General features: G+C 54.5%; 1 protein-coding gene across 4 annotated transcripts; it reads right to left on the reverse strand.

The window, feature by feature from the left end:
• Window positions 1-346: 346 nt before the first annotated feature.
• Window positions 347-25,058, reverse strand: ITPRIP (inositol 1,4,5-trisphosphate receptor interacting protein). Of its 4 annotated transcripts, none has more exons than XM_012531625.3 (2): window positions 24,559-25,058; window positions 347-4,161 (listed from the first exon to the last, which is right to left on the reverse strand). In XM_012531625.3, exon 2 carries the CDS (start codon window positions 4,146-4,148, stop codon window positions 2,478-2,480), a length of 1,671 nt encoding a protein of 556 aa, XP_012387079.1. In that variant the 5' UTR covers window positions 4,149-4,161; window positions 24,559-25,058; the 3' UTR covers window positions 347-2,477. The 4 variants fall into 4 exon arrangements, with proteins under 4 accessions (XP_012387079.1, XP_033276965.1, XP_033276963.1 ...); XM_033421074.2 differs by lacking the exon at window positions 24,559-25,058 and adding an exon at window positions 15,245-20,745; XM_033421072.2 differs by lacking the exon at window positions 24,559-25,058 and adding an exon at window positions 8,554-12,256.
• Window positions 25,059-26,766: the final 1,708 nt, after the last annotated feature.

Consider the following 26,766-nt stretch of genomic DNA (forward strand, 5'->3'; position numbering starts at 1 on the left):
GGTCTAGAACTCTTCTGTTTAAAAGACATTCTCTTTTCTTCAAGCCAAAAGCTTCACATTACTCCCAGGGCCCACATTCTTTGCACACATCAGCTCTGTGAAATAAGGTTTTGTGTTGGAATCCACCCTATATAGCCTGCTTTCAAAGGCCCTTTCTGGAACTCTGCAGGCTGCCTCAAAGATGGGCCAGAAATATTCTGTTTTGCTATTTTTTAAATTTCCTGAAAGCATAAGAATAAAAAGGGAGTGAAAGCTTCCGTGTGTCAATAGGAAATCCACCCCCTCCTCAGCTCTGCCCTGGGAAGCTCACAGATTTCCTGAAGTTAAAAACAAACACTGTGACCAGTTTCTACTCCTTGCAAGAATTTAATTCTTCCTTTAACATAAATAAGGCAGCATGAAACACCAAGAGTCCCGCTGCTCTCTGCTTCAGATGCAGCTTTGGTGCATAAAAGATCCCCATTTCCCCGCTGAGTTGTTGTCTCTGTATAAACAAGAAGCCGGAAGGTAAGTTCTCAGTGAATTTTCTCCTGGAAGCAAAGGGGAAGCCGACGGAGACTCAGGCTTGGTCTTGGCTTCTGGAGGCTGCTCCTTGGTTGCTGGGGTCTCCTCAAAGCACATCAGATGAGGATGGGAAAGGAAAGGCATGGGTGACAATAAATAAGGAAATTCCCCCAAACTGCAAATGGGGCTTTGGGGTTACTGTTGGAGACCATGTGGGCCTGGGGAGGGGCAGACCCAGGTGCTGCCCAGTCTAACCCCAGCTCACATGGAAGGAAGCTTCCTACAGCTTCCTATGGGCTTCGATGCCCCATAACAGCTGAGCCTCCTACTGTGAATTAACCCTGTCAGGCAAACTGTCCGTCTTCTAGAACACTCTGAGGCTAGGTGAGAGCACTCCTGGGGTAGAGACAGGATCCTTTCTTCAGTTCATGGTGAGCCCAACACCCCTGAGGAATTGGGTACGTGTCTGGGAGGCACGGCCAGTTTCAACCATGGAAGGAGAGTGCTGGGGAAGGAGAAATCATTCTTGCTTCACCTTGGCCCTCTGCCAAGGTTACTGAGGCAATGCCAAGAGGGGAGCTCCCAAAGGGCAAGTGAAGCCATAATTGGAGGAGGGAGTGGCTTCCCAGTCCCTCTGAACCAGGCCTGGAGACCGAGGCCAGCTCTGACCGCCGGCTCTGGTGCCTGCCCAGGGGTCGCAGCCCAGCAGTGCCAAGGTGGCCTCTCTGAGGTCTGAGGGCTGTGCTTGTAGTCTGTCCTTACGTGTCCCAGTCAGCCAAGCCTCTGTCAGGCTCTTAGGGTGTTGGTCATCTGTGTGGCCAGGAAGGCCCATCCAGAAGGGAGGGCTCTGTGCAGTGAGGGAGCCCCACTGGAATGAACAGCCAAGGGGATTTTGGGGCCTGCATGTGGAGCTGGGTTTCCACAGCAATCTTGTTTCCAGGCACGCCCTGCTCTAGGATTGGAACCCTGAGGAAAACTCAGGGCCACAGCATCCCTCACCTCTCAGCTCTATGACCTTCTCTGAACTGGGCATCAGAGGCCAGACTGCAAACCAGACCCCAGGTAACAGGCTCTGCCCTTTGCCCCAGTGACCCTGTGCTCCTCTTTCTCTCTCATCGTCTATCTTCAGTGCCCCCCACCTCTCAACATACTGGTGGCCAGAGAGGCCAGCTGTGGAGAGAATAACGAGGGTGAGGGGCCCACATACCATGCTTGTACCCAGCGTAGTATGTGGCACCCACAGGGTTCAGGACATAGCATCCTGGGAGAAGGGGCAGAGAAAAGGGGGTGCACCCTGAGTGAGATGTGTAGCTGAAACAACGGCCAGCTTAAACTTCTGTCTGCCACCAAGTACCCACTTCTGTGTAACAGAGACATTAGCCACCTGGGGCCTTGAATATCTCTAGGGCTTTTCTCTAAATAGTATAAAAATGGCAGCCACAGCGGGGACCCCTACTGCACAGGCTGGGGATGGAACACTGCAAATTCCCACGCTGGTGCCCACTGCTTGGCTGCAGATGCCTGGGGGCAAGGGTTACTGGAAATCAGGGTGCAAGGTCTTAACACGGGTCCCTGTTAGCATTCCTGTAGATCTTTTGTTGATATTCAAGTAACGACTGGACCTGGGATATAAAAAGAATCACACCCAAATCGATGTTTGCATTGTGTGTAACTCAGCATCCACAGAGTTCTGTCATCATCTTGGCCATTGGTGGTGATCCAAAAGTAAGCTGCGAAGGATCAGTCCCCAAACCCAGACAACAGCTTCACCAGCAAGCCCCGATGGCATGAAAGCAAACCAGCTTTGGCTTGGAATTCTGTTTCCTCTGTGCTCTAGGGTCTGGCTCCCCCAGCAGGCTGAGCCACGGCGCCCTACAAAGCCTGTCGTTTTCCCAGGACAGGGCCTGCACATGGCCCCAGGGGTGTGGACATGTAGGATGCCTTGTGTCCTGGCCCTCTGGGTCGTGGATGCTCTACAAGATGACAGCTTTTGAGGGCAGGCTGCCATGGTCTGAGGGAATATGGAGGGAATACTCGCTAATGAGCGCTGGGGCATTCTTGAGCATCTCATAGAAGGAGTCCACTGTCTTCCGGTAGAGACTTCGCTGCAGGACGAAGGGCCGGAAGAGGTTGAGAGGCTCAGCCCTGCGTATGGCCTCAGGGAGCCCCATGGCCTCAGGCACCTTGCAATTGCCGATGAAAAAGTGATGGAGCTTCTTCTCCAGCAGGCTCTTCTCCAGGAAGCAGAGCAGCTCGTGCAGACGAGCATCGAGCTGCTCGGCCTTCCAGGCGGCTGGCCGCTGGGCAAGCAGGAGGTGTAGCAGGGCGGTCTTCAGGTGGTAGTTGCTGAGCCTGCTGGGGCCGGTCAGGCGGCTCTGTTTGGAGAGCAGGAAGGAGGCAATCTGCAAGCAGCTGAGGTGGCAGGCGCCCTCGGGCAGCGCCTTCGAGGTCATCCTAAGGAAGTGGCGCTCATAGACAGCGAAGGACAGGAGCCAATCTGTGCTGGATGGTGGGGTCCCCCCACAGGGCTCCCTGGTAAGATGGGAGACCAAGTACAGGTCGGAGTCATCATACTGGATCACAGGAATCAGGTTGAAGGGCATGAACTTCCCCGAGCGGAACCTGATCTTGAGGGACCCCGGGGTGTCCAGCTGGCCAAAGGCCAGGTCGAACTCGTACTTGTGGTTGATGCGGTGCCAGGCTCTGGTGAGGGCCGTCTGGAACCACTTCAGGACTCGCATCGTGTCCAGGTATGGGGAGTCTCCGACGCACAGCGGGTCTTTCGCCTCACTGCCTGGCCGCACCACGTTGTTCTTGCCGTGGAGGAGACACAGCATGTCTTCCCCGAGTTTGGTCTTGCCGCAGATACAGCCCAGTGTCTCGTCGTCGGCCCGGACCACCTTGATCTGGCCGTAGCCCTGGCGATCCAAGGGCACCGAGCGGCTGGAGCACCAGAGCTCTGGATGGAAGCGGTAGGGCTCCGGCGGCATGAAGGGCACAAAGAGGTCGCACAGCAGCGGCTTGTTCACCTGCCAGTTCTCATACATGCTGTCCACGCCGATGAAGTCCTCCACCTCCATGTCCGTGTCCCGGCTGCACAGGCTCCTCAGGGCTTCCAGCAAATCATCCACGAAGCCTTCCACAAACTCCCGGGTGCGGGGGGCGTCGGCCGGGGCCCCCCGGATGCAGCGTTCATAAAAGTGGTCGAGCGTGGCCTTGCTGGGCAGGGTGAGACCCCGGAGGGGGGCGCCCTCCAGGCCGGGCAGCTCGTCCTCGTCGGCACCCAGGCACTCGGGCGAGGGCGCGTCCTGGTGGTCCTGCCGCCACACCTCGATCACCAGGAAGAGGATCATGCAGAGGGTGCTCCACAGGTCCCAGGCGGCGCGGCTCTCGTTCTGCTGCTGGCCCTCCTCCGCTACGCGCTCCAGCGCCTCCTTCTCGGCCTCCTTCTCGGCCGCCAGCCGCGCCACCTCCTCCTCCAGGCGCAGCTGCTCCAGCTGCAGCTTCTCCTGGTGCGCCTGCATCTGGCGGATGATCTCCTCCTCGTTCTCGGGGACCGTGGCGTTCTCTCGCGGGAACAGCAGCGGGTGGTTGATGATGGCCGTCACCACCACCAGGCACACCCGGAAGAGCCCCAGCGCCATGGCTGCAGCTTTCCTGGGAACAGGGAGAGAGAGGCCGACGGTCACACTGGGCTCCCCTCGGTGCCGCTTCTTCCCTCGTGGTTCCCTCCCACTAACCTCCGCCCCGCCGAGCTGGTGGACGGACGCCTTACGGTTCTTCCCCGTCCCCACGCCCAGCCTAGCCTCAGGAACAAGAACCCCGAAGTCGCACAGCAGCGATCCTGGCTACGCAGCCGCAGTGGTGGACCTGTTTCGGTCCGCCCAGACAGCCCTCTTTCTGGCAGCAGCTCCCCACTTTCCCTGGGAACCAAACCTTTTCTACTCCCAGTCCTTATGGTCTGGGTGGGGATGAACCCACCCCCTGCTCAAGGGCTGAGCATGTAACCCAGGCCCACGGCTACTTCATGGTCCTCCTCACCAGCCACAGTGGTTGTGTCAGGGTGAGCTTATGACCCTATGCTGGCCACTGGGAGACAGAGGTAGGATTTGTTGGGACCGGTGGGGAGAAAGACTCACCCTGTTGCCTAGGGTTGCTGAGGGAACAGAGTACACCTGCTGGTGGCTCTCTGGCTGCCTCAAAGAGGGGATGAGAAAGATGCCAACATGGAGGAAAGCATATGCCCTGGACCCAGCTGTGCCTGAACCCATTACCTCTGGACTTCGTAGTCATATAAATCAATACATTCTATCTCTCTCTTTTTTTTTTTTTGGTCGCACCACGTGGCTTGTGGGATCTCGGTTCCCCAACCAGGGATTGAACCTGAGCCGTGGCACTGAAAGCCCACCAGGTCGGTCACCAGAGAACTCCCAATACATTCCCTTTTTATTTAAGTCAGCTTGAGTTGTTTTCCAACACTTGAAACCAAAATAGTCCTGTATAAGACATCCCCCCACCCAGTGAATGCCTTCCAGTGAATGCCTGCCTCAGTACGGTATAGCCTAGTGGTTAAGAACAGGAGGGTTGGGTTCCAAAGCCAGCCCTGTCACTCACTGGGTAGCTGTGTGACCTCGGGCATGTTAACTCACCCCTCTGAGCCCCAGTTTCCTTACTGTACAAAAGGAAAGCCAGAGCACCCAGAGGGTCATCGTGTTGATGGATGTGTTGATCCATGCAAACTGCCTACACAGCACAGTGAATGGTGCACAGCATACGTTCATTGAACAGTAAGTGAAGCAGTCTTGAGCCCTTATCTTTCCCCACTGTAAACCTCTCCTTCTGATCTGGAAGGCTCCACCCCAAATTCAGATATTGATCTCCTGGCTACTCCTGGGTCTTTTCCCAGAACAGTCTAGGAGACAACCAGAGTGACTGAATCATTGGCTTTCCTCTCGCGAGTCATCTGAACTTTAAATTTGACTTCTTAATTGTGAAAGGAAACACACCATTCCTCCAGGATAAATGGATTTTAGCTCTCAGGTGACTTCTGGGGAAGGACTAACCTCTTACAACACAGTACTTGCTATTCAGACTGCAGCTGCAGCATCTTCTGGGAGTTGGTTGGAAGTGCAGAATCTCGGGGCTTCCCTGGTAGCACAGCGGTTAAGAATCCGCCTGCCAGTGCAGGGGACACGGGTTCAAGCCCTAGTCCGGGAAGATCCCACATGCCGTGGAGCAACTAAGCCCGTGTGCCACAACTACTGAGCCTGCGCTCTACAGTCTGTGTGCCACAACTACTGAGGCCGCATGCCACAACTACTGAAGCCCGTGTGCCTAGAGCCCGTGCTCCGCAACAAGAGAAGCCACCGCAATGAGAAACCTGCGCGCCGCAACAAAGAGTAGTCCCTGCTCGCCACAACTAGAGAAAGCCAGCGCGCAGCAACAAAGACCCAACGCAGCCAAAATAGATAGACAAATAAATAAATTTATTAAAAAAAAGAAGTGCAGAATCTCTGCCCCACCCCAGACCTATTGAACCAGAATCTGCATTTTAATACCATCCACATTAAAGTCTGAGAAGCAGACTCACATGGTAAGTCTTATATTATACCCTCTTCTCCCTGGCTGGAATCTTGGGAAGTAACAGCTGGCCTTTTCCACATTTGCCCCACTTGCTTCCTGCCGGGGACCTCAGCTAGGAGAGCAAATGGCCAAAGGAGGTCATTGTTGGAGAACCAAGAGCCCACCCCCCCAATATATGCCAATACACCCCATTCCCTGACCTTGAATTTGCACCCTGAAAGCCACCTGTTCTGGTTCTTACCCTAATGGTGCCAAGAGGCAGGTATCTGTCATTAGGTAAGAGCACCTCTGTGGGTTCTACCCAGCAGTGCCAGGATGTACTGGTTTGGCCAGAAAGTTTGTTCAGGTTTTTCCAACGTTACGGAAAAACCCAAACGAACTCTCTGGCCAACCCAATAGATGTTGCCACACTTGGGCAAAGCCTGCTGCTCAGATGTGATCCCACCCTGTCAGTGAGAACCAAAAGGCTTGGCAGGGAGGAGGGAGGTCCAGCAGCAGCAGAGTTCAGTGTGCAGACACATTCAGGCCTCTGAGGTGAACTCTGAAGCCCTTATGTATTTCTACTAGAGGAGGAAATGGAGGACAGGAGAAAGTGGAGGAAGTCTCAGAGTGGAAGGGAGGTGGGGTGAGGAAAAAGAACGGGGGCAGCCTGCCAGCTTCTCTTCCCCAAGACAAGAAGCGGCTTGCTGGATAATTGAAGAAAGAGGTCAGCCCCAGATTGTACATTAGACAAATATCAGTGGACAGTTTGGCCAGGGTGGTCCAAGATAAAACTGTAAGGCCGGCTGATAAACGTGGATCAGAGTTTTAGGATAAAGGTATGGAGTACTAATAGTAGAATACTAGGCAGCAGCCAGTTAGGAGATAATTTGGGGGTTTTGAGGCCCTTCCGGGCCTCTGTACTATAGGCAGCCACATTTGGGCACAGCGGGCCCTGACAAGTCACAGCAAAAGTCTTTGGCAGCATCTGATTCCAGAGGTCAGTTTCCACACCAGCTCAGGGTAGGATGCTACCAGCTGGGAAGGGGTGCCGTCACCACGTCCTGTGACTGGGAAGTCCCCCTCCTCTCTACCTAACAGCTTCCACAGGGCTACCTGTATATGTCCTCATGTCTGCTGGAAGATGATGGGCTGTACTGGGGCAGGCAAGGTTCAAAACTAACCAAATGGAGCAATTGACACAGTGCATGAGGGGCTAAGAGGATGGACTCTGGAGGAGACAGACCGACTTAGCACCCAGCATGTGTACCTACTGGATATGTGACCTTGGACAAATCATTCAACTTCTCAGAACCTCAGTGTCATCATCTGTAAAATGGGAATAATTATACCTGCTGTTGTAAAGGAGATAATGCATAGAAAGCACTCAGCAAAATGCTTGCCCCTGAGCAAGTTTTCTTATAAAAGGGTAGCTGTGATGGGATGGGAATAGCAGATGAACTTGCCTGCAGGGGTTTGCGATGCAGTGGGCCACAGAGATGCCCCTACAAGGGACTCGGGCAGGAAGCAGGCAGCCACAGGAACACTGCAACAGCAGGGTTACCAACAAGACTCAACAGGAGCACAAGGGAAACAGGAAGGAGCCCAGGCTGTAGAAGCAGACAGGTCCAGGTTTGAACCGCGACCGCTCCTTGCTCAGGGGTCTTGGGTGAGTCACTTGGCTTCCCTGGGGCTCCACTGCTGTACCTGTGAGAGGGCGCTAACAGCAGGCCCTCCTTCATAGGAAGGGGAGGCTAAGCGAGACCATCCATCTCAGGTGCTGAGCACAGTGCCCGGCATAGGGTCAGCACCTTACAATACCAGCTCCTTCCCCCTTGGCGTCCATGGGCCTATTTTCTCACCTGTCAAGCACACCAGCCCTGCCCAACTCCCATGGGCCTGGAGGAACACATGCTCAAAAGTGCTCTGAAAGCACAAAATGTTCCCCTGGGACCGCTGTTCCTTGGCACGCCACTCCTTCCACCCTGCCCCCAAGCAAATGGGGAGAAGCCTTCGGAGCCTTGGGTCCTCCTGGAGGTGGAGTTCTCTCTGACTCACTCCCAGCTTGAACCGCCTCCACCCTCCCGTGGATGGGATGGGATCCCAGCTGTCATTTTGCTCCTGGTACCCTCTGTGCAGGCTGGCTCTGCCTGCGGCACCTAAGTGATGGCGAACAGGGCAGCGGCTGCTCAGTGCCCACGATGTGGGGCTGGGTTAGAAGCCTCCACTACTTCCCCTCCCCAAACCGAGTCACAAGAACCCTGCCCTAGGGGCTGCGGGGTCAGAAGAATGAGGGGAGAGAATCTGGACGTTTGGACTTTTGGAGACCACAGGGACAGGACAGTAGCTGAGAGCCTCTCACAAAACCGTGGATAGATGCATGCACGCGTACACACGCACACACACACGCACACACACTACTCACCAAAGGGCCCCTTTCCCCCAATTTCAAGTATGTCCACCTCTGCCTTGGCCCAAAGCTCTCACCTCTACAAGGCTGCCCCATACATGCAGTCTGAGACATCCAGTTGGGTTTGGCTTTGAAAACAAACCTGGGCCACTTGGAGGGCTTTTGTTGGTCTGCTTGGCCGGAAGCAGGCAGGAAACCTTCTGAGTTCCTCTCCACCCCTGCCCCGGCCCACAGAGCGTAGTGGCCCATGCAAGTCACGGCTAAACTTAGCCTGGCAAAGGGCCAGGGTCACAGGGCTGCAGGTGGTGGGCCCAGACCAATGGGTTACTCAGGCCCTTACTCTGAGCTTGGCCGGAAGCCCCAGACCCTGGGGGAGAAATCCAAGATGGCCCCTCCCTTCCACGGGTCCCTCATTGCCACGGCCCCCAGACCCCTATAGCACACCCACCACAGTTTAATCCAATAAATGCCACTGAGAGCTGGCTAACAGTGGGACTTCTCTGGCGGTTCAGTGGTTAAGACCCTGCGCTCTCAGTGCAGAGGGCACAGGTTCCATCCCTGGTCAGGGAACTAAAATCCCACATGCCACACAGCGCGGCCGGAAAAAAAAAAAAAAAGTTGGCTAATAGTGATACACTAACGTTTATCAAGCCCTCACTAGGATGTGCTGGCACTGCACACAGCGAGCCCTGTAACCTTCTAGGTGGTGGGTGTCACTCCTGTTTCACAGGTGGGTTAACCATAACCCAGGAGAAGTAATTTTCTAGCCCCACAACTAGAAAAGGCAAAGCTGGGCTGAGAAAGCCTGCTCTGACTGCCTCCGCCAAAGCCCAAGTTCTGTCCACTGTGTTATGTCTACAGAGCACCTAAAGTGTGCACGGAACACGCTGGGTGCCACAGGGCCCACGAAGATGAGCTGCCATGATCCTCAGCAGTAGAAACACCACAATCCACGTGGGAGGCAGACGGCCACCAAGTACCCTCACAGGACAGAACGAGCAATCGGCTACAACATCGCAGAGTTTCATTGCCGTTCTTTTGGGGACCCCTCCTTGTCTGTAGACCTTCCCTGTGCCCATCTGCTTGGCTCCACATCCATGCCCCTTCCTTCCAGACAATTCTTACAACAAACTGAGACCAGTAGGAGCCTGTGTCCAGGCCCACAACGTGTTCATCAACACCCCTCTGTCCTGTCACCCACCAGCCCCCTCCCGGGGCTGGCTGACCGTGGCCTCAGCAGCGGAGGTGCCCTTCCCAGCAGCCCGGCAGCCCCCCTGGGACAGTAGTTCTCCAAATGTGGTCGCGGTTCAGCATCACCAATATCACCTGGGGACTTGTTAGACGAGCAAATTTTCAGGTGCCGTCCCAGACCTGCTAATCAGAAATTCCAGGGGCGGGGCCAGCACCTCCAGGTGGTTCTAATGCCCACTCCAGCTTGCAAAACACCCCTTCCCACACCAGGCAGGCCTCCAGGGAGGAGGGGGGTGGGGCTCCAGTGACACTGCAGCCCAGATCCTGGCGCTCGCCAAGGGTTTGCCCCATGCCCAGACTGTCAGATGCAATTAGCTCTGCTAATTACCACAGCTAAAGTAGCTCAGGCCCTGGCGTCATCTTCAGAGCCGAAAGGAGAGGTGATGTGTCCTTACGAAATGGAATAAGGAGGTGCGCTGATGGCAGGGGAGGGCACTTGTAGCCCAGGCCCCGTTGGGTGACTTGAGTCCCTTTCTCATTGCTTAGGTTCTGGGCCTCCTGAGAAAGAAGGGGCTAAGGGAGACCCAAACCGTTGATAAGTTTGGGCTGAACCCCTCCCGTGTGCTTGGCCTTGTGCTGGAGTTTCACAGTCCTGGCTAATGACATACATGTTGTTTGGGGGAAATAAATCCACAAATTTAAGAAAGTCAGAGTTTACAGTGGTACTAATCTAAGCCCCATTTTACCAAGGCGTAACGAGGAGACACACTTGACTGAGAGATGGGTGAAGGTGGAAGTGGTCCAGGCAGGCTGGACATCATGCTGTAGACCCTCACAGACAGGAGAGGTTTAGTGAAAGGTGATGATGTTTTCATTAACAGCTGATAGGAAGCTAATTACTCTGCGTGTGTTTTGTCATTTAATTTTCAGAACACCGGTTAGGTAGTTGCAACACCCCTACCTTGTGAAGAGACTGATGGTCAGGGAGGTGCACTGGGTGGCCTCTAAGATTCCCTGGACTGCAGTTTGAGACGGAGTCTGCCCCCTTCTCTGTTCCACCTCCATCCCCCAGGGGCTGATGGGAAACTGAGTGAGCCCTGCCACCTCCCTGGCATCACTGTCAGTGGCAACCACCAAAATCATCAGGTTGACTGTCCCCCAAGTCTCCCAGGCCTTGGAGACACAGGACTGTAAGAAAAGAGAGATTGAGGGGACTTCCTGGAGGTCCAGGGGTTAAGACTCCGCGCTTCCAACGCAGGGGGCGTGGTTTCCATCCCTGGTTGGGGAACTAAGATCCCACATGCCACGCAGACAAAAAAAAAAAAAAAAGAAGAAGAAGGAAAAGAAAAGAGAGGTTGAATGCAGAGCACAGAGTTTGACCCTGAGTCTTGGTTTGGAGTGTGGGCCCCAGGAGCAGTTCGTCTGAGCCCTGGTGAGGCGCCCCTCCTGTGGTCCCGCCTGTCTCATCCCCGATTCCACACTTCTCTCTGGCAGAGCCCAGGCCGCGTGCTGGAGTCTGACCAGCTTTCCTGCTGTTGAACAACACCCGCCGTTCAGGCCCAGCTCAGGGACCCCTCCTCCAGGGGACCTGCCCTTCTCCAAACTCCTGCGGGTCAGGCCGCCTTCCTGCTCTTTACTGCGTTGGTTTACCCATGGGTCCCTGCCTTCCCACCCACGGTGCCAGCAGGGGCCCCCTCGAGGCACCAGGCATGAGGCTGGACACCTGCAGGCGCCCAGTGTGTCAGTGGGAGTTGGCTTATCCCATACTTGGGAGGAGACGGCCGGCTGTGCGAGTGATGGGTCTCCACACACTCCTTCCTCGTAGCCTCAGGGCCAGGGGACAGACAGGCTCGGCACAGACGGTTCCAGAAGGGCAGCTCTGCAGCCACTGTCTGCCACCCTTACAGGATGGGGCTTCCCTGCTGGAGAGGAGAGAGGCCCAGCTGGGGCAAGGCCAGAGAGCCACTCTCTTCATCTGCATCCCACACAGTGATGGGGGAGGCAGTTTAGGGGGGTGGGAGCGGGACGGCCTCAGGCGTGGGCAGAGAGGGAGGGGCGGGCAAGGAGAGGAAGTGAGGAAGGAGGAAGGAAGGGGACCAACAAAAATTAATTGAGCAAGTGGGTAGAAAGGGTGTGGTTCTGGGCCCCCAGGGCCTCCTCTTCTCAGTGCCTTTGCAGTGACCTCCTCCATCACCTTCCACCCCTCCCACTGGGCAGGACCTCTGTCATGGCCTCCAGCCTGTGTCACCTTCCTGGGACCTGCCACCCTCAGGGCCACTGGGCTCCTTCCCTTATCTCCTTTCCCCTTCCTGGGGGCAGGAGTGGCGGTGGGAGACATGCCTGGAGTAGGGGCGTGGAGAGGGGACACTTCCCCACCACAGATGAGCTTGGCTGCCGATGCCAGACAACTGGGCCGAACAGCCCTTCTCTAGGGGGAGCTACCGTACTGCGGTTCTGTGCACCCAAAATGGCATAATCTTTTTTGTTTCCCCCAAGAGAAGCCAGAAATCTGGATTTTATCAAAAATCCCAAGTTTACAATGTCTTCTACTCTTTCAAAAATTCTTTAAAACTCAGGTGAGCCAAATAAAATATGTCAGTGGGCCACCCAGAGCCTGCTGCCCCTCACCCGCCTCCTCTCCCTGCCCACTGCTGCCCCCCACTCCCCACCAAGCATCCCTCAAGGCGGCCCGTGACCCCGGGGCTTGCCTCACTCTTCCCCCTCATACCACCACCTGCTAGCACCCCTGCATCCAGGACTCCCCAAAATACCCCTCTGGCTTGACTTTTCACCCCAAGTCCAGGGCTGACTCTAACCCAGTGTCTCCCAGTCGGCCCTGGCGGCCACCTTCAGAATAATCCTAACCAGCCTGTGCTAGGGGCTTATACGTGCCTTCCCCACAGCCTCTCTAGGGACTAGAAGGAAAGAGAGAGACTGTGTGGCCTAATGGGTGTGCACCAAGGCCTGTGGTCCCTAGGACTGAGAGCTGGACCCCCACCAGCCCTCCCTAACCTGGGGAAACCCCAAGGGTCAAGACTGGGCCCTGATGGAGGTTGGGGAGCAGGGCAGAATGAGGGGGAGAGCAGAGACCCCGCCCCCATGCCAGAGAGGTGGACCTACTGATGGGCCCGTGGGAAAGTGCACACTGCGAGGAGAGTGGCCTTTCCACTGACATGAGCTCTGCTGTCGCCGCACGTGGCCACACTGGCCAGACTCACAGAGGATACCCAGTCATACCCGCCAAAGTGTGAAGTTTCCTCGAGGCCCACTCTCGGAAGAGGGAGGCGTTTCCAAAAAAGTCACCAGGATGCCAAACCCATCCTCTGGACTGGGGTCATGCAGCCAGCCAGCCCAGGTGCAGGAAGGACAGTGGGCTGGACTCCAGCCACGTGGGTGGGAGAGCCCACATCCTTCCTGTTTCCGCTCCTCTATCATAGCCCATGCATGTCCCTTGGTGGGCAAGGGATGGAAAAGGCAGGGAAGCCATCAATCTCCCAGGAAGGACAGGGCATCCTTCCTCCAAGCCATGCTGCCTGACTTCCCCACAGCAGAGGCCCTGACCCACAGGGAGTCATGGAAAATCACAGCATCTTAGGACAGACAGACAGACTGCGGCCTGGGGTCTCAGAGGCTAAGGGATGACAAGGAGGCCTGCAGGTCACAGAGATAAGGAAAGGCTCCCCTGGCAGCCCTGAGTCAGGGCACACACCTCCCCCGCTCTCATCCATATTCCCCAGGGCTCCTCTGGCAGTCACTGCAGTGGGTTGAATGGCAGCCCTCAAAAAGACAAGTCCACGTGCTAATACCTGGACCCTGCGGATGGGACTTTATTTGGAAGAAGGATCTTTACGGATGTAGTTAAATGAAGGCTCTTGAGATGAGACAGTTCTGGATTACCCTAAATTCAAAGACAAGTGTCCTTATAAAGAGACAGAAAAGGAGAGAACAGACAAAGAGGAGAAGGTGATGGAAGACAGAGGCAGAGGATGGAGTGATACTCCACAGCCCAGGAAGGTCTGGAGCCACAAGAAGCTGGGACAGGCAAGAGAGGATTCTTCCTTAGAGCGTTTGGAGGGAGTGTGGTCCTTCGAGTACCCTGATTTCAGACTTTTGGCCTCCCGAGCTATGAGATAGTACATTCCTGTTGTTTTAAGCCACCGCATTTATGGTCTTTGGTTATGGCAGCCCCAGGAGGCCAATGCAGTCTCAAAGCACAATGCACCCCCCTCCCCTCCCAGTTTGGCCACTGACATTCCCATTTCTGCTGGGCACCTCCAACCTCCCCAGCTGCCGCAGCCATCGCTGTGCACCAAAGCCTGGGGCTTCCACACCAATGGGACTCTCCCTTCTGGCCTGGTGTGGTCCTTTGGAATCAGCTCCTCTAAGCTCTCCCTAATTCCCAGACACCTCAGGTAGCCCTGGCCCTGGAGGTTTCCCTGCCCCACTTCAGGGAGTTCTTGTGTCCATGAGACACAGGCCTGAGCTTTAGTTCAGTCTGATGTTCAGGGCCTGGTCTCAACCAGCCTCAGGGGACCTCTCAGGTCACTCCCCTCCTGCCCAGGCCGCTTCAGATTATCTACTGTCTTCTGAACACCTCCTGGACTTACTTTCCCACCATTCCCTGCAATGTCCACGCCTAACCCTACCCAATGGTCCTCACAGCCAGCCCATTTCAGAAACTGCTTCCAAGATTCTTCCAGATCCCTCCTGAGGAATCCCTTCTGAGACAAATCCTTTCTTGAAAGGGATAGAAGAACAAGGGGAGGGAGACGGCCTATTTATTAAGCCCCTCCGAGTGCAGGCTAGTGTCTGGTGCCTCGTGTAGATGGTGTCTCCATAGATGCGCCCCTAGCAGGGACCCAACAAACACTTGCTCCTCAAGCCTTTATTCTTAGCTCATTTCACCTGTGCAGCCCCATTTCCCAGGCAGGAGCCCAAGGTGATGAGAGGTTGAGCAATTGCTCAAGGTCACACATGTAGGAAGAGAGCAGAGGAGAGCCAGACACCATGCCAGGCCCAAGGCTCCAGACCCTGCTGTCTGCCCGGTGGACCCCAGGCTATTCTTTCATCACAGCAAGCTGCTTGCCTGAGATCTGGTCTTATCCCACTGCCTTCCTTGGTTGGGCTCCTCTTGGGTCAAGGTGGGCCTGTTTGCCTTGACGCTCTGCAGAGCGCCTGGCAGAGACCAAATGCAGGGCTGCCTGCTTAGTGTGCTAAGGACAGGGCGGGTGACCTTGGGGACCCACCAGCTCACACACTGCACGTGGGAGACACCCGCTTTCTAAAGACGGCCTCTATAAACGCCTCCATTCTTAGGAAGGATGCATTTCCTACAGCAAGCGTGCACCCAAGGGCCTCCCTTGAACCCCAATTCCCTCATCAGGTTTCTAGACCTGAAATCACAGGGTGCGTTTTAACAATACGAGCGCAGTGCTAACCATTTCCCACAGCGAAGCCGCCCTCACGACTGTCAGACGTTGGCGTGGCTTGAACTAGTATTTCTTGTAAGTTCCCCTCTGCCCATGGGCCCCATGTCACTCACAAGAGCGGCTGCCCAGAGGGAAGAGGCACACCCACCTCAGGGCAGCCAGGCCAGGGCTCCCACACTTGTCCGCTGTCTCGCCCTTCACCCTGCGTTTTCTACACCCCAGGCCTCCAAGCACAGCAGCAAACACTCAGGACAAACCCCACTTTTGCTGCAGCAGGGGGCAGGGGAAGCAGGCTCCCAACGACGCCGCCAGCAAACTCGGCAAACTCGCGGGCTTAGGGGAGGGGACTTAGGGGGTGGAGCAGGAAGCCGAGAGTAAATACGAAGGACAACAAAGGGAAGACAGGGCCCTCGCTCGGCCACCCGCTCAGAGCTCAGCTGGGGATGCATGGGATCAAATAGCCTGTCAGTGCCCAGCAGCCCCCTTCCCTGTGAGCCCTGGATGGGAACAAAGAGAGCCCAGCTCAGGAAAACACCCCGGCGTCTCCGGCATGGGCGTGGGGGATGGGCCCCGGGGGCTTTTCTGTGGCCACAGAACAGCCGGGTCCCCCACTCCCTCCCTCCCCACCCAGCGCCTCTTACTCCTGTTACTCACGTGCCGGCTTAGAGGGATGCTGGCCCCTACATGGTGAAGTCCCAGGCTGCGTTCCCACCCTGGTCCCTGAGGCTTGGGTGTATCTGACACAATGCCTGGGCCCCAGCTGGGCTGGGAGAGGGGGAGAGAGATGGGGAAGAAGGGAAGTGCTCTGGGCCTCCTGCACACACACACACACACACACACACACACACACACGCACGCACACGAGTCATGCTCTGTGACTGCAAAGATCTAAAGACCCCTTTCATCTTAATAAAGGGGAACAGCAAGAGACACAAAGGCAAGTGGGAGGCCAACACAGCTGTAAAAAACTTAAGAGTTTTGTTTGGCCTCTTGGCTGTGCTCTCTGCTGCAGGGACCTGGGCTGAAAACAAAGCAGGCAGTCGGCCTGTCCTCCCTCACCAGAGCTGCATCGTCAGAGCAAACCAGTTCTCTTCCACCAGGGGAAGCTGGGGGCCTAGGCTGTAAGGCCAGGAACTGTTAGAAAAATGACCCCCAGAATCATCTATGAACACAGTCACCCGCCCTGTGAATTACACAAAACAACGACCTACAACCACATGGTTTTCCAGCCACAGGGATGGAGTGATGATGAGGTTGTGAGGATGCCCATGCTCTGTCCTGGCTTCTGCTCGAGGCTGCACATGGCACACAGTAGGTGTCCCAGAACCAACACACAGGTCAGGCTGGCGTAAGGTGCAAGCAGCCACCGATACTGCTGAGTTCACCTGGACATATTATACTCCCCTCCCAAGGCCGCCCAGAATGAAATAGCTCAAAGCTCTTCAGCCCAGAAGAGCCTAACACTTCGTAGAGGCTTAGCAGCAAAGGGGCCAAACTCTGGAATCAGAGGCCCAGAATTGAATCCTGGTTCTCCCACTTGCTGTGACAATAGCACCTACTTCATGGCATGGCAGTCACATGGTTGTGCTCTGGAAAGGACATTGTTATTGCCATTGGTATTGGTGACAAGGCCAGGTCTCCGTTTTGATTTGTTAAATCCTGCCGGGTGCATCTTAGGGACTCCTCTGGGCAGAGGAGGGTGGCCTGTATCCCTGCAGCAACTCCAGAAGCCTGGGGACAGGGTGAAGTTGTCTCCTCTACCTCCCCGTTTTCTTCTAAAGGCCCCCAGGGGCTGCCACAGAGGGAGAGCAGGAAGTTTGGCACCTGGGAAGTTCACAGCTCCCTCCTGCCCATCTGGCAGCGACACTGAAAGCTCCTCTACTGCACGTAGAAGGAGAAACCAGTGTTGGTCTCTGCTGGCTGGCATTAAAGGTGCAGGCGCTCCATGGATGCTTGCTTGCTGAATGAATGAATGAAGTCAGGACTGGGAAAAGAACCTCACTGCCTTTACTCCCAGGAGCAGGAATTTGAGATGGGAATGGAGCAGGGCAACCTGGATGAAGTAACTTCTAAGTTTTTTTTCTGGGAGGCACCCTGCCGTTAGAAAAGCAAAGCAAAGCACTAACAGTGGTAAATGACTCGGGAAATGTGAGCAAAAACCCAGACACACCCCTGGAGACAGACCACAGCCGCTTTAGCTCTGGACAGCCTTCAGCTAATTGCAGGCTGACTGATTCACCACCAGCGCTGACCATGATAATGACCCAGGAATGAACTCTGACACAAGTTATCTGACCCCCAGCTGCGTCTCTCCTTGACACCCACATCCTCGCTTGAGACCCCTGTAGAAATGGACGATAAATGGAGGATGACAGGGTTTGATGCAAAGCAGGTGAGAGAAGAAGCAGAGGAGCAACCCTTGGTAGAGTGACGATCAACTCCCCCTTTCTGGAGAATACCAGACGAGCCGCATGGCCCTGACACCCAGGGGAAGGTTTAGTAAATAGCAACCAATGCACTACATTTATTGAGATTTAAACATTGTGCAAAATGCTTTACATTGCTATATCATCCTCACAATAAACCTCTGAAGGAGTCACTATCCTCATAAGGAAACTGAGGCACAGAGAGGGGAGGCCATCCACTCAACATCACAGAGCCAGGATCTGAACCCAGGACTGCCCAACTTTCAAGCCTCCGATCTTCCCATGACACCATGTTGCTCAGTGACCCGTGAAACATCAGTCATGCACCTGTGGGCTTTCCTTCCCTGCACTGTTTAGGGAAAAGCAGGTGACAATTTAGGTGAAATATGGGCATGAAGCAGGGAGTCAGACTTAATGAACCTATGATGTTCCTTCCACCCAGAGATTCCGGGAGTGTGGCCTGGGATATTGGAGATGGCTTTTCCTGGGGAAGCCTCCTCTGCAATGGATTAGGAAAAAGGAGTGAGGTCTCTTCTAACCCTGGGTGGTGGGTTTGGGGGTGAGGCATCAGGAGGAAGAGGCATGGATGCATGGGGGCCTCCAGGGCAGCACACGGGGGTGGGACCCAGGCACCCCCACTCTCTTCCCCTCCAGCCCAGGCATGCCTGCCTCCTCAGTGACTCTGAAACAAAGTCTCAGCAAACAAAGGACCTTTTCATGAACTCCAGGCAGGTCCCCTGACTGCTACTAAGAAGGCTATTGAAACAGGTTCCCAGGAGAACAGTTAGGAGCACGTGGCTTTGCACCAACCAGCAGGGCCAAAATGATAACGCCCTCCCTTTGGTTTGATGCAGGTTGGTAGGAGACTCTCCTGCATCTGCTGCAGGAAAATAACCTGGAGGGAGAAAGTCCAGTTGGGCTTCAAGCGGAGCCCCTCCTCCTGGGCAGCAGAGTGCCCCACTGTGTTATTCACCTGGAAGTGAGCCAGTTAAATGTTGTGGGCTTTGAATTTTTTTCTTGGGACTTCCATCAGAGGATCTCAAAGTGCTCTGAATATGACCTGGTACTGGCCATTACTGTCCCCATTAAACAGACAGGGAAACTGAGCCCTGTCTGTCAATATCACAGAGCAGGAGGGGACCTGGGGTTGATGGTCTGCCTGTTGTCTTCTCACCTTTGACACTCAGACTTTGTGGGATTCTGTCCTTAGGCAGGACACTGTGAAAACGGCTGTCCTCTCTAACACCACTCACCAAATCTCTGGTACATCTCAGACACCCTCAAATTCCTGCATAAACTGCTGGGGAGGAAGGGATTCCACAGGTCTCATTTAGCCCACCTAGAATCCCATAGGGAATGCCAGAGCTGGGTGAGAGGTGAACTCTGAGACTTTGCTTCTATTTCCAGCTGGTACCTATGCCTGGGGCAGTGGATTCCGGACATTCCTCCTCTGAGTGCATTTGATCCGCAAGCTCTGAGGCCACAGGAGCCCCAGCAAGGGTGCACAATAAGTACATACTCGCTCCATCAATGAATGAAGGTTCTCTCTTAAGTCAGCCCCCACAGGAAGGACATGGGCAGCCTTGTTTCTCACTTTCCTTTGGGGGAGCGGGGGTTGGTGAAGAAGTGAAAGCACTTCTCTGATCTCTCCATCACTGCTCTGGCCCGCTCTTGCCCTACGCCCTTCACGGATTGATTCAGGCTGTAGAAGGGAGACCCAGAGCCATGGAAGCCACCAGAAGCCCCTTAGGAGTCATGCTTTTGCCCCAGTTGCAGTTCAGAGAACTAAACAAGATAGCATGCTGACAGCGGTGCTGTGCTCCCTCGGGGCAAATCCAAGGCCTTCCACCAACTGGCTCATAGCCCAGACCTGTGGCCTGCAGCCCCGCCCTCTTCCCCTGGCCCATCCTCTAAGAAACATACCTGTGGATGTAATGCCTTCTGAGCTCCTTCCCTCATCAACGTGCCTTACAGTTGGGTGGTTCCTGTTCCCCACCCCCCCAGCCTGACTTAAGGTGGAGGTGTTGCCTTGGGCAACAGTGACATCACCTGTGTGGTGTTCCGTTCTGCTGACGTCATGGGGTAGGCCAAGTGGGTGGAGGGGGACGCGCTATCTACAGGAAAACGTCACAGGTCCCAAACTGCTCGGGAGGATCCTATACACCTCTCGGGCACAACCAAATGATGCTCTTCTTGTCCCAGAAAACGTTCTCCCCTTTCTCTCCCCTCTGGATGCCTGTTTAGGCCATGCCTCAAACCTGACGTTCCCTCTTCAAGTGTCAGTCAAAAGGCTGGGACGGGCAGCTTTATCCTCAGCTCTGAATGAACCCCACGCAAGGGCACCAATGATCTCCTCCTCACCATCTGGGATAATCTGGGTCCCTGTGGCCTTGCCGTTTGCCCAGACCTCCGAGGAAGGAGCAGTGGCACTAATGGGGGAAGTGAGGGTCCCAATCTGGCAGAGAATGTAGATCCTCCACTGACCTCTACTGTCTTTAAAAGCTCATACTAGCCAGAGACTGGTCTGCACCAGGCACTGTGCTCAGTGTTTCATAAGCAGGCCCTATGAGCAGTTACCCACATTTTACCCGTGACAGAGCTGAGGCTTGGAGTAGTCAACACACTTGCCCAACTGCTGAGAACGCCCAACTCCTGAGCAGTGGAGCCAGGACTGAACCCAAGCCTTCCCTACTCCAAAGCCCATGTGAGTCCTACCTCCTTGGCTCTGCGGCACCTGGAGGCTGTGGCTTTCTAAAGATGAGCCATGAGGGGGCCTGGACAGAGACCAAGGAGAGCCCTTTAAATCCAAAGAGGCCAGCCGGGCAGGCCAGGTGGCTAAGGCAGCCAAAGCAAAGCACTCAGGACTGCTTCACCACGCCCATGCTCACACGGGGGCTGCAGTAAGTGGCCAGCCCCGGGCCTTCCACTTCCCGGAGCATCCGTGTTGACTGGGGACCATGTTTCTTTGCTCTGCTTGACTTCTTGTTGACCCATCCAGGTCACCTGACCACCCCCTTGATTTGAAATGCATGCAGCATTTACCCCTGTGGCCTGAACCTACAACCCTGAAATTTTATAGTAGTTATTTAACTTATGCAAAAGCAACTCAATGTAGTCAGGAGCTAATGCTTAGAAAGCACTAAATGAAATAAGTAAATAAAATAAAAACTGCTAAATTATGAAAGAGGACAGGGAGAAATCCTACCGGTACACTGCCTTTGAGGGACTGGCCAAGGAGATACACATAGCATACAGGAGTGCTAGTCTACCTGGCAGGTATCTCTCCACTGGTGAGGGAGCCACAGAAGTGAACAGAGCCCATGCTATTGGACCATCACTCCCCCTGCCCTCTCCCTCCCCTGATCTGAATCCAGCTTTGCCAAGCAGAAGCTGCCTTCTGATCTTTGGTTTCCCATGTGCCTTGCCCAGGACGCAAGAAGCAGGTATCGCTCAGGCTGCACGATAGTCACAAAGTCTCCTTGCAAGTTAATGCACTAGCAATTTTATTTGTACACTCACTTCGGGGAGCTCTCTTGAGATGACTCAGCAGCCCAAGTCCAAACCGTTCTGAAAACTGTGGAGATGGGGTTTCTAGAGGGCACAGCTAAGAGCCAGATTCTGGGACAGGTGACATGATTGCAGGTAAACACCACCCTTCTGGGAAATCAGCTAGGCACCAGCTGACCCTTTCCAGGAGACATCGTGACTTTCCCATTAGCTGAGAAGCCTATTTTGTTTAAAATATAGACAGTACGTAGTAAAACCCTCTGTTGCACCTAATTAAGTGCTGAAATGTATAGTGTGAAAAATAAATGACCATATATATGGAGCTGTGAAATGGAGTTTTGGAAAGTCTTCCTGGACGAGCCTGGGAAGGGCGTTTGCATGTGAATGGTACTGGACAGGGATGGGGCCTGTGGGGCTTGGAAGTGTCAGGACAGCGTGTTCAGATACTTCTCCCATCGTCCACTCGGACAGGCGTTCTCTGCCTAGCTCAGGGGACCTGCGTGGTGCCTTTCCTCTGCACCACACCCAGGCAGCACTTACTCATCACCCTCATGCCAGGCCCCAAACTGGATTTGCGACCTCATACTGCCTAGCGATTAAGAAGGAAAGCCATCTGAGGCTTGGGCCAGGCCACTCCATCAGCCCCCGAGGCCAGGCCTGCCTCTTTCTTTCCTTTCTTTTGGCTGCCAGGTGAGTTTTACGTCTTTTTTTCTTCTGAGCTGAGAGCAGGTACTACTTCCTTTGACAAAGAAAAAGAGCAACCGCCCTTCTCTCTTTTTCATGAGGGCCCCCCAACCAAACTAGCTTTTGAAGCTTAACCTGCTTCTTGCTCCGTGAATGCTCAGTGACTGGAACATTCTGAATACTCTACTTCTCTGTGCCCTAGTTTCCTTGACTATAAAATGGGGATACCAATACCTATGTCACTGGGCTACTGAGAAGATTAAATGAGTTAAGACAGACAAAGTGGTTTTGGAAAAAAAAAAAGCCTGGCAAATGTTAAGCCCTCACTAACTGTTGGTTATCAGGGCTGCTGTGTACAGTTGTATGGGTGGTACACTGCTCAAGAACACCCGGCTGCGGGGTGGTGAGGATGAACCCAGCTAGCGTGCTGCTTGCCCAGCTATGTGCCTTGGCTCTGTCCACCCAGATGAGGCCCCTTTTTCTAAATGGCACGGTGCCACCCTCTTGCCAAGAGGAAGCACCTTATTCTAATTCATGCAAAGGATGGAGCAGGCTTGCAGCAGCCTTGGAGGTTATCATCAGCTCTCGGCACTCTCACAGCTATGTTCCCCTCCACAGCAAGACAAGATTAGCCCCAGCCACAAGTACGGTTCTGCTCCTCAGGTGCCCAGCACACCTGGAGCACTTGCCCCTCCCTTAGGATGCTCGGGGGGGGGGGGGGTAAAGCCTTCCCCAGGATCCCCCAGGGGCTGCCCTCCTATTGAGGGGACTCTGCACCCCAAACATGGAGCCACAGTGTCTTGGACTCTGAAGGGACCTTCTTCGTAATTGTTGATGGCCACCTGTCTGCTGACAGTGATGGCAGCGCTTTACCTACTGAGGAGCTCTAGTTGTCGGCAAGTTCCCCCTTACTTCTAAGTAAATAAGATCTGCCTCCTGCTTCTCCCACCCAGTGAGTCTCTGAGGCCAGAAAGAGCAAGTCTCCTCTTTTCAAGGGACAATGTTGGAGATTCCTGAAGGCCAGAGCCCAGTCCCCCTAGGCTTCTCAAACCTGGGGGAAATATTGCCAGTTCATTCCCTTCTCCCTCACAAGAAGCACCTTCCAGACCCTCCATGGCATTCCATCCTCTCTCCTGTGGACAAGTGACAACAGGGCTGTGCACTCCAGACCCCCCCCGGATGTGCACCCTTTCCCTCAGTCAGAATCCCCCATCATCTTTCTCTTTATTGACCGCAGGGGGTCCAAGAAGGAAAAAATACAAAACCAGGTTCCTCCCAGATGATACCTTCTCAGGTGGGCAATTTTGCCAGAGGTCTCTACCAGAAGTTCCTCCCCTTTCTTGCCCTCAGATAAAAAGTTCACCCACACACCCTCATCTTCATTTCCCTCATGGGCACTGCAGGAGCCAGGAGGCGTTCTTGGTAAGGTGACAACTTCTGGGCTGACGGCATGAGGATAAAAGTTCAGATCCTTTGCCACCGGAAAGCTGGAGCTTGAAACTGCTGCATCTTTGAAGATTGCGGAGCTAGAGGATGGCGCTTGGACAAAAGCCTTTCCAGTGGAGAGTCAGTCTAACCACTTTATGGTACCCACAGTGGAAAATATGAGGGCAGGATGGCCGAGAGCAGCACACACAGGGAATTAGCAAACAATGAAAGCCACTTAGGCACGTAGGCTGGAATGAGGATTCAAATGCACAGCCTACTGCGTTATTAATAAGAGATGAACGGCAGCTATTCTACCTGTCTACCAGGCCATTGTCCAGGCTGACTTGGACCTGTGACTGCACCCAGCACAGATGTACTTTACCTGGCAGCCTCTCCAGGGTAGATCTGGTTTGTAAAAGGGAAGGGCCCTGGGTCAAACCCAAAAGAGGAACAAAGAAAAAAAGAACAGGACTCTGAAACCGATTTAGATCCAAAAGGATAGGGTCCAGGATCTGCCAGTGGCTGGTACTCTCCTAGTTTTTTTTTGGGGGGGGGGGAGGGGAGGGAGGGGTGGTGCTCAAACCAGTCAGAGGAGCAAAAGGCAAAGCGTGGTCCCTGAGAGGTTCAGTAAAATATTTTCCCTTCCTGGGAGGCAGCATTTTTGTTTTTAAAGAGAAAGAGCATTTTGAATGGGAAGCCCAACCCTGGGGAGTCTGAGTCCCTCCACCCGGCAGCCAGGAAGTTGGAAACTCTGGGAAGGGGTCTGGGGATGCTATCAGAGGTCAGGTGGCAGACTAGCTGCAGCACCAAGAGAAAGTTCTGCACGGCGTGGGGTCTCTTCCACTAATAGGCCCGAAAGAGGAAGCGGCGGGGGCTTTAATCGGCTCCAGCAACCTCATAGCTTCACTACGTTAAACCGAGAAAAAACAGGCTTCACACCTACTCTTCCAGGAAGGGAAGGAAGGAGGGAAGGGAGCGAAGGAGCAGGACGACTCGACCACTCTTTCAGCTCTAGCACTCTGCTCGCAAGGTCGAAAGTAATGGATCTTCGGGGCGGTAGACACAGCAACTTGGTCCCGCTTCCGGCACCGCGGCTCGGTGCGCGCGAAGAAGGAGCTGCCAGCCGCGCGGGGCTGCAACGAAGCGCCCACTGGGGTCTCCGCGGCCCAGGAGAGGCCCGAGCGGAGAGGCTGGGATGCAGGACCCCGCGCGGCGCGAGGAGGGAGAGGACAGCATCCCCGCTTTTGCTCGTAACCGGGTTCCCCAAGTCAGCCCAGAACTGGGAGGGCCGGGCGGGAACCCCGCTCCAATCCTCCTCCATCTCCGGCGCAGCTCCGCCTGGTCCCTCTTCTTCCTTCCAGCACTCGAGATGCCCGGGGAAGACGCAGAGCCTCGCGGCCGCGGGCCCAGTACTTACGTTCAGCTTTGGTCCCCGCTCTCCGGCTCCGGAGAGACCGCGCGAGACCCGGCTGCGTTCGCGGGTCCCGGGAGCCCCAAATCCGCTGTCTGGCGGCGGCTGCGGCTGAGCGTCCGGCCCGGTAATTAGAGGGACGGGGACGGCGATACCCCGGCCGGCTCCCGCCTTCTGGCCCCCATCAATAGGCTCTAAAGGGCTTCAGACTTACTCATTTCCTGGATGTCAAAGAAACTTTTCCTCCTTATAAGAACAAAACACCCGCCTCTACTCCCGACCGCGGAGGCTCCTTAAGGTGGACCATGAGGGTTAGGAGGGGCTGGACCCAGGGTCCGCCGCAGAGGTCTGCCCATCGACCACCCCAGAAACTGCAGAGGGGACAGCAGAACTGGAGGGTGATCGGGCGAGACGGAATCTGGCTACTGGAGTAATCTAGGGCGAATGGACAGGGAGTCGGGGGAAGGCGCCCTTAAAATTCGTTCTGGGCCGGCGGAAAGGAAGGGGTTAAGTTCCAGCACGCCTACAAGCGTTTTCCGCGGCGCGTTTTACAAGCTGTGGAATTCCAGGGGCCACCTATTTTGTTCTCTGGAGGGAAATATAAATCGAGACACAACGCCGGCCCTTTTCTCTTTTGCCGCTTGAGTGGATTAAAATAACTCACCAAATGCTATGATAAATGAATGCATCGTTGTCTTTTCCTTAGTAACCAGGCACAAAGGAGAGTCATGACTAAATGCTTTTATCTGTAGAGGGCGCTTTACTGTCTGAAGCCAGTTTACAGTTGGGATGTTAGACCCCTAATTTAGACCCGAGGAACAAGGCCAGGAGGGACAGCAGCACCCTGGTCATACTTGATGGGTTATGAAATCCATAACCTATTATCTTCTCTTTGTGACCTGGCCAAATTCCACAGCCAGTAAAAGTGGCTGGGAAGGGCTTGAATAAATCCTACCTAGCGGGAATCAAACGGCATTGAGGGTACATTGGGGGCAATTACGAGAACACACTGTCCGAATGAGTATCACCATTGCCACTGCAGTTTGGTTTTAGATCACCTTCTTCCTCTCCTCGGCAAGCCAGCCAAATAGCTTTAACAGTCGCCTGGAAGACATTAGGCTGGGTCTGAAAGATAAACAGGCAATGAGAACAAGTTCTAAAAATAGACCCCCTGGCCCTTGGCCCAGGTTACTCTTGTTTTCAAGCTTCTGCAGCTGCGCACAGCTCTTTCCTTACATCAGGGACAGTTATGGCAGAGTTTTGGGGGCTGGTGGGGAGGGGTGGGGAATAGGGTGATCTGGGCAAACATTCTTGAAAGGGCGATGTATTTCCAAAACGTCTGCTAGTTGGATAGGTGGGGTATTCACCCACCTACCCCAAAGCAGGTGGGGGAAATACCTGGGATGTGGGGACCCTGGACTGAGCACCACTAGCATGCCTTGTACTCCTTGGGGTAAGAAGTCAGGGTTATGCATGGTGGAACGCCAAGGTTCGTGCTTGAATGCCCTCTGGGATTGTCCCGTGTGCAAAGTTGTTTTAGCATTTTCTAACTGGCTGTGTATATTTGCTTATACAAGCAACATCTATTACTTTTGTTTTTCTTTCAAACCTGGTGATTTCACTCTCCATGACCTGATGGTCAGCTTCAGCTCCACTCTGTTCTCAGCACAAGGTCCACTGTCCTAACCAGGCCCATGGTCGTTCATGAACTGGCCCTTACTTATCTCCTCAAGCGCGTATCTCGTTCCATTTTCCACACCAAACTTCTTGTAGTTCTTGGAACTTGTGCTTCTCAGAATGTGATATGAGGTTTGTTTTCCCCCCTTGGATGTTCACATGGGCTCTATCTTCCTGCCTGCAGCCTTCACCCCACCTCTTCATCCAACCTGTCACCCCTGATGCACACACATTTTCTTTGCCTGGCTAATGTGTGCTCAGTCTTAAGGTCTGCTGAACAGGTGATTTCTCCTCTAGGAAGTCTTCCTTGAACCCGCACTCCTGATTTAGACACCGCCCCCCCCACCTGCCATGTAGTTTCCAGCACCCTGTGCTTATTCTAGAAAGGGTTTTTTTTGTTTGTTTGTTTTTGTTTTGTTTTGTTTTGTTTTTGCGATACGCAGGCCTCTCACTGTTGTGGCCTCTCCCGTTGCGGAGCACAGGCTCCAGACGCGCAGGCTCAGCGGCCATGGCTCACGGGCCCAGCCGCTCCGTGGC

Source organism: Orcinus orca, chromosome 14, assembly GCF_937001465.1.
Source record: "Orcinus orca chromosome 14, mOrcOrc1.1, whole genome shotgun sequence".
Classification (NCBI taxonomy): Eukaryota; Metazoa; Chordata; class Mammalia; order Artiodactyla; family Delphinidae; genus Orcinus; species Orcinus orca.

Bases quoted from the DNA above. Each gene is read 5' to 3' on its own strand.
- ITPRIP (XM_012531625.3), bottom strand. From the start codon at position 4,148: ATGGCGCTGGGGCTCTTCCGGGTGTGCCTGGTGGTGGTGACGGCCATC.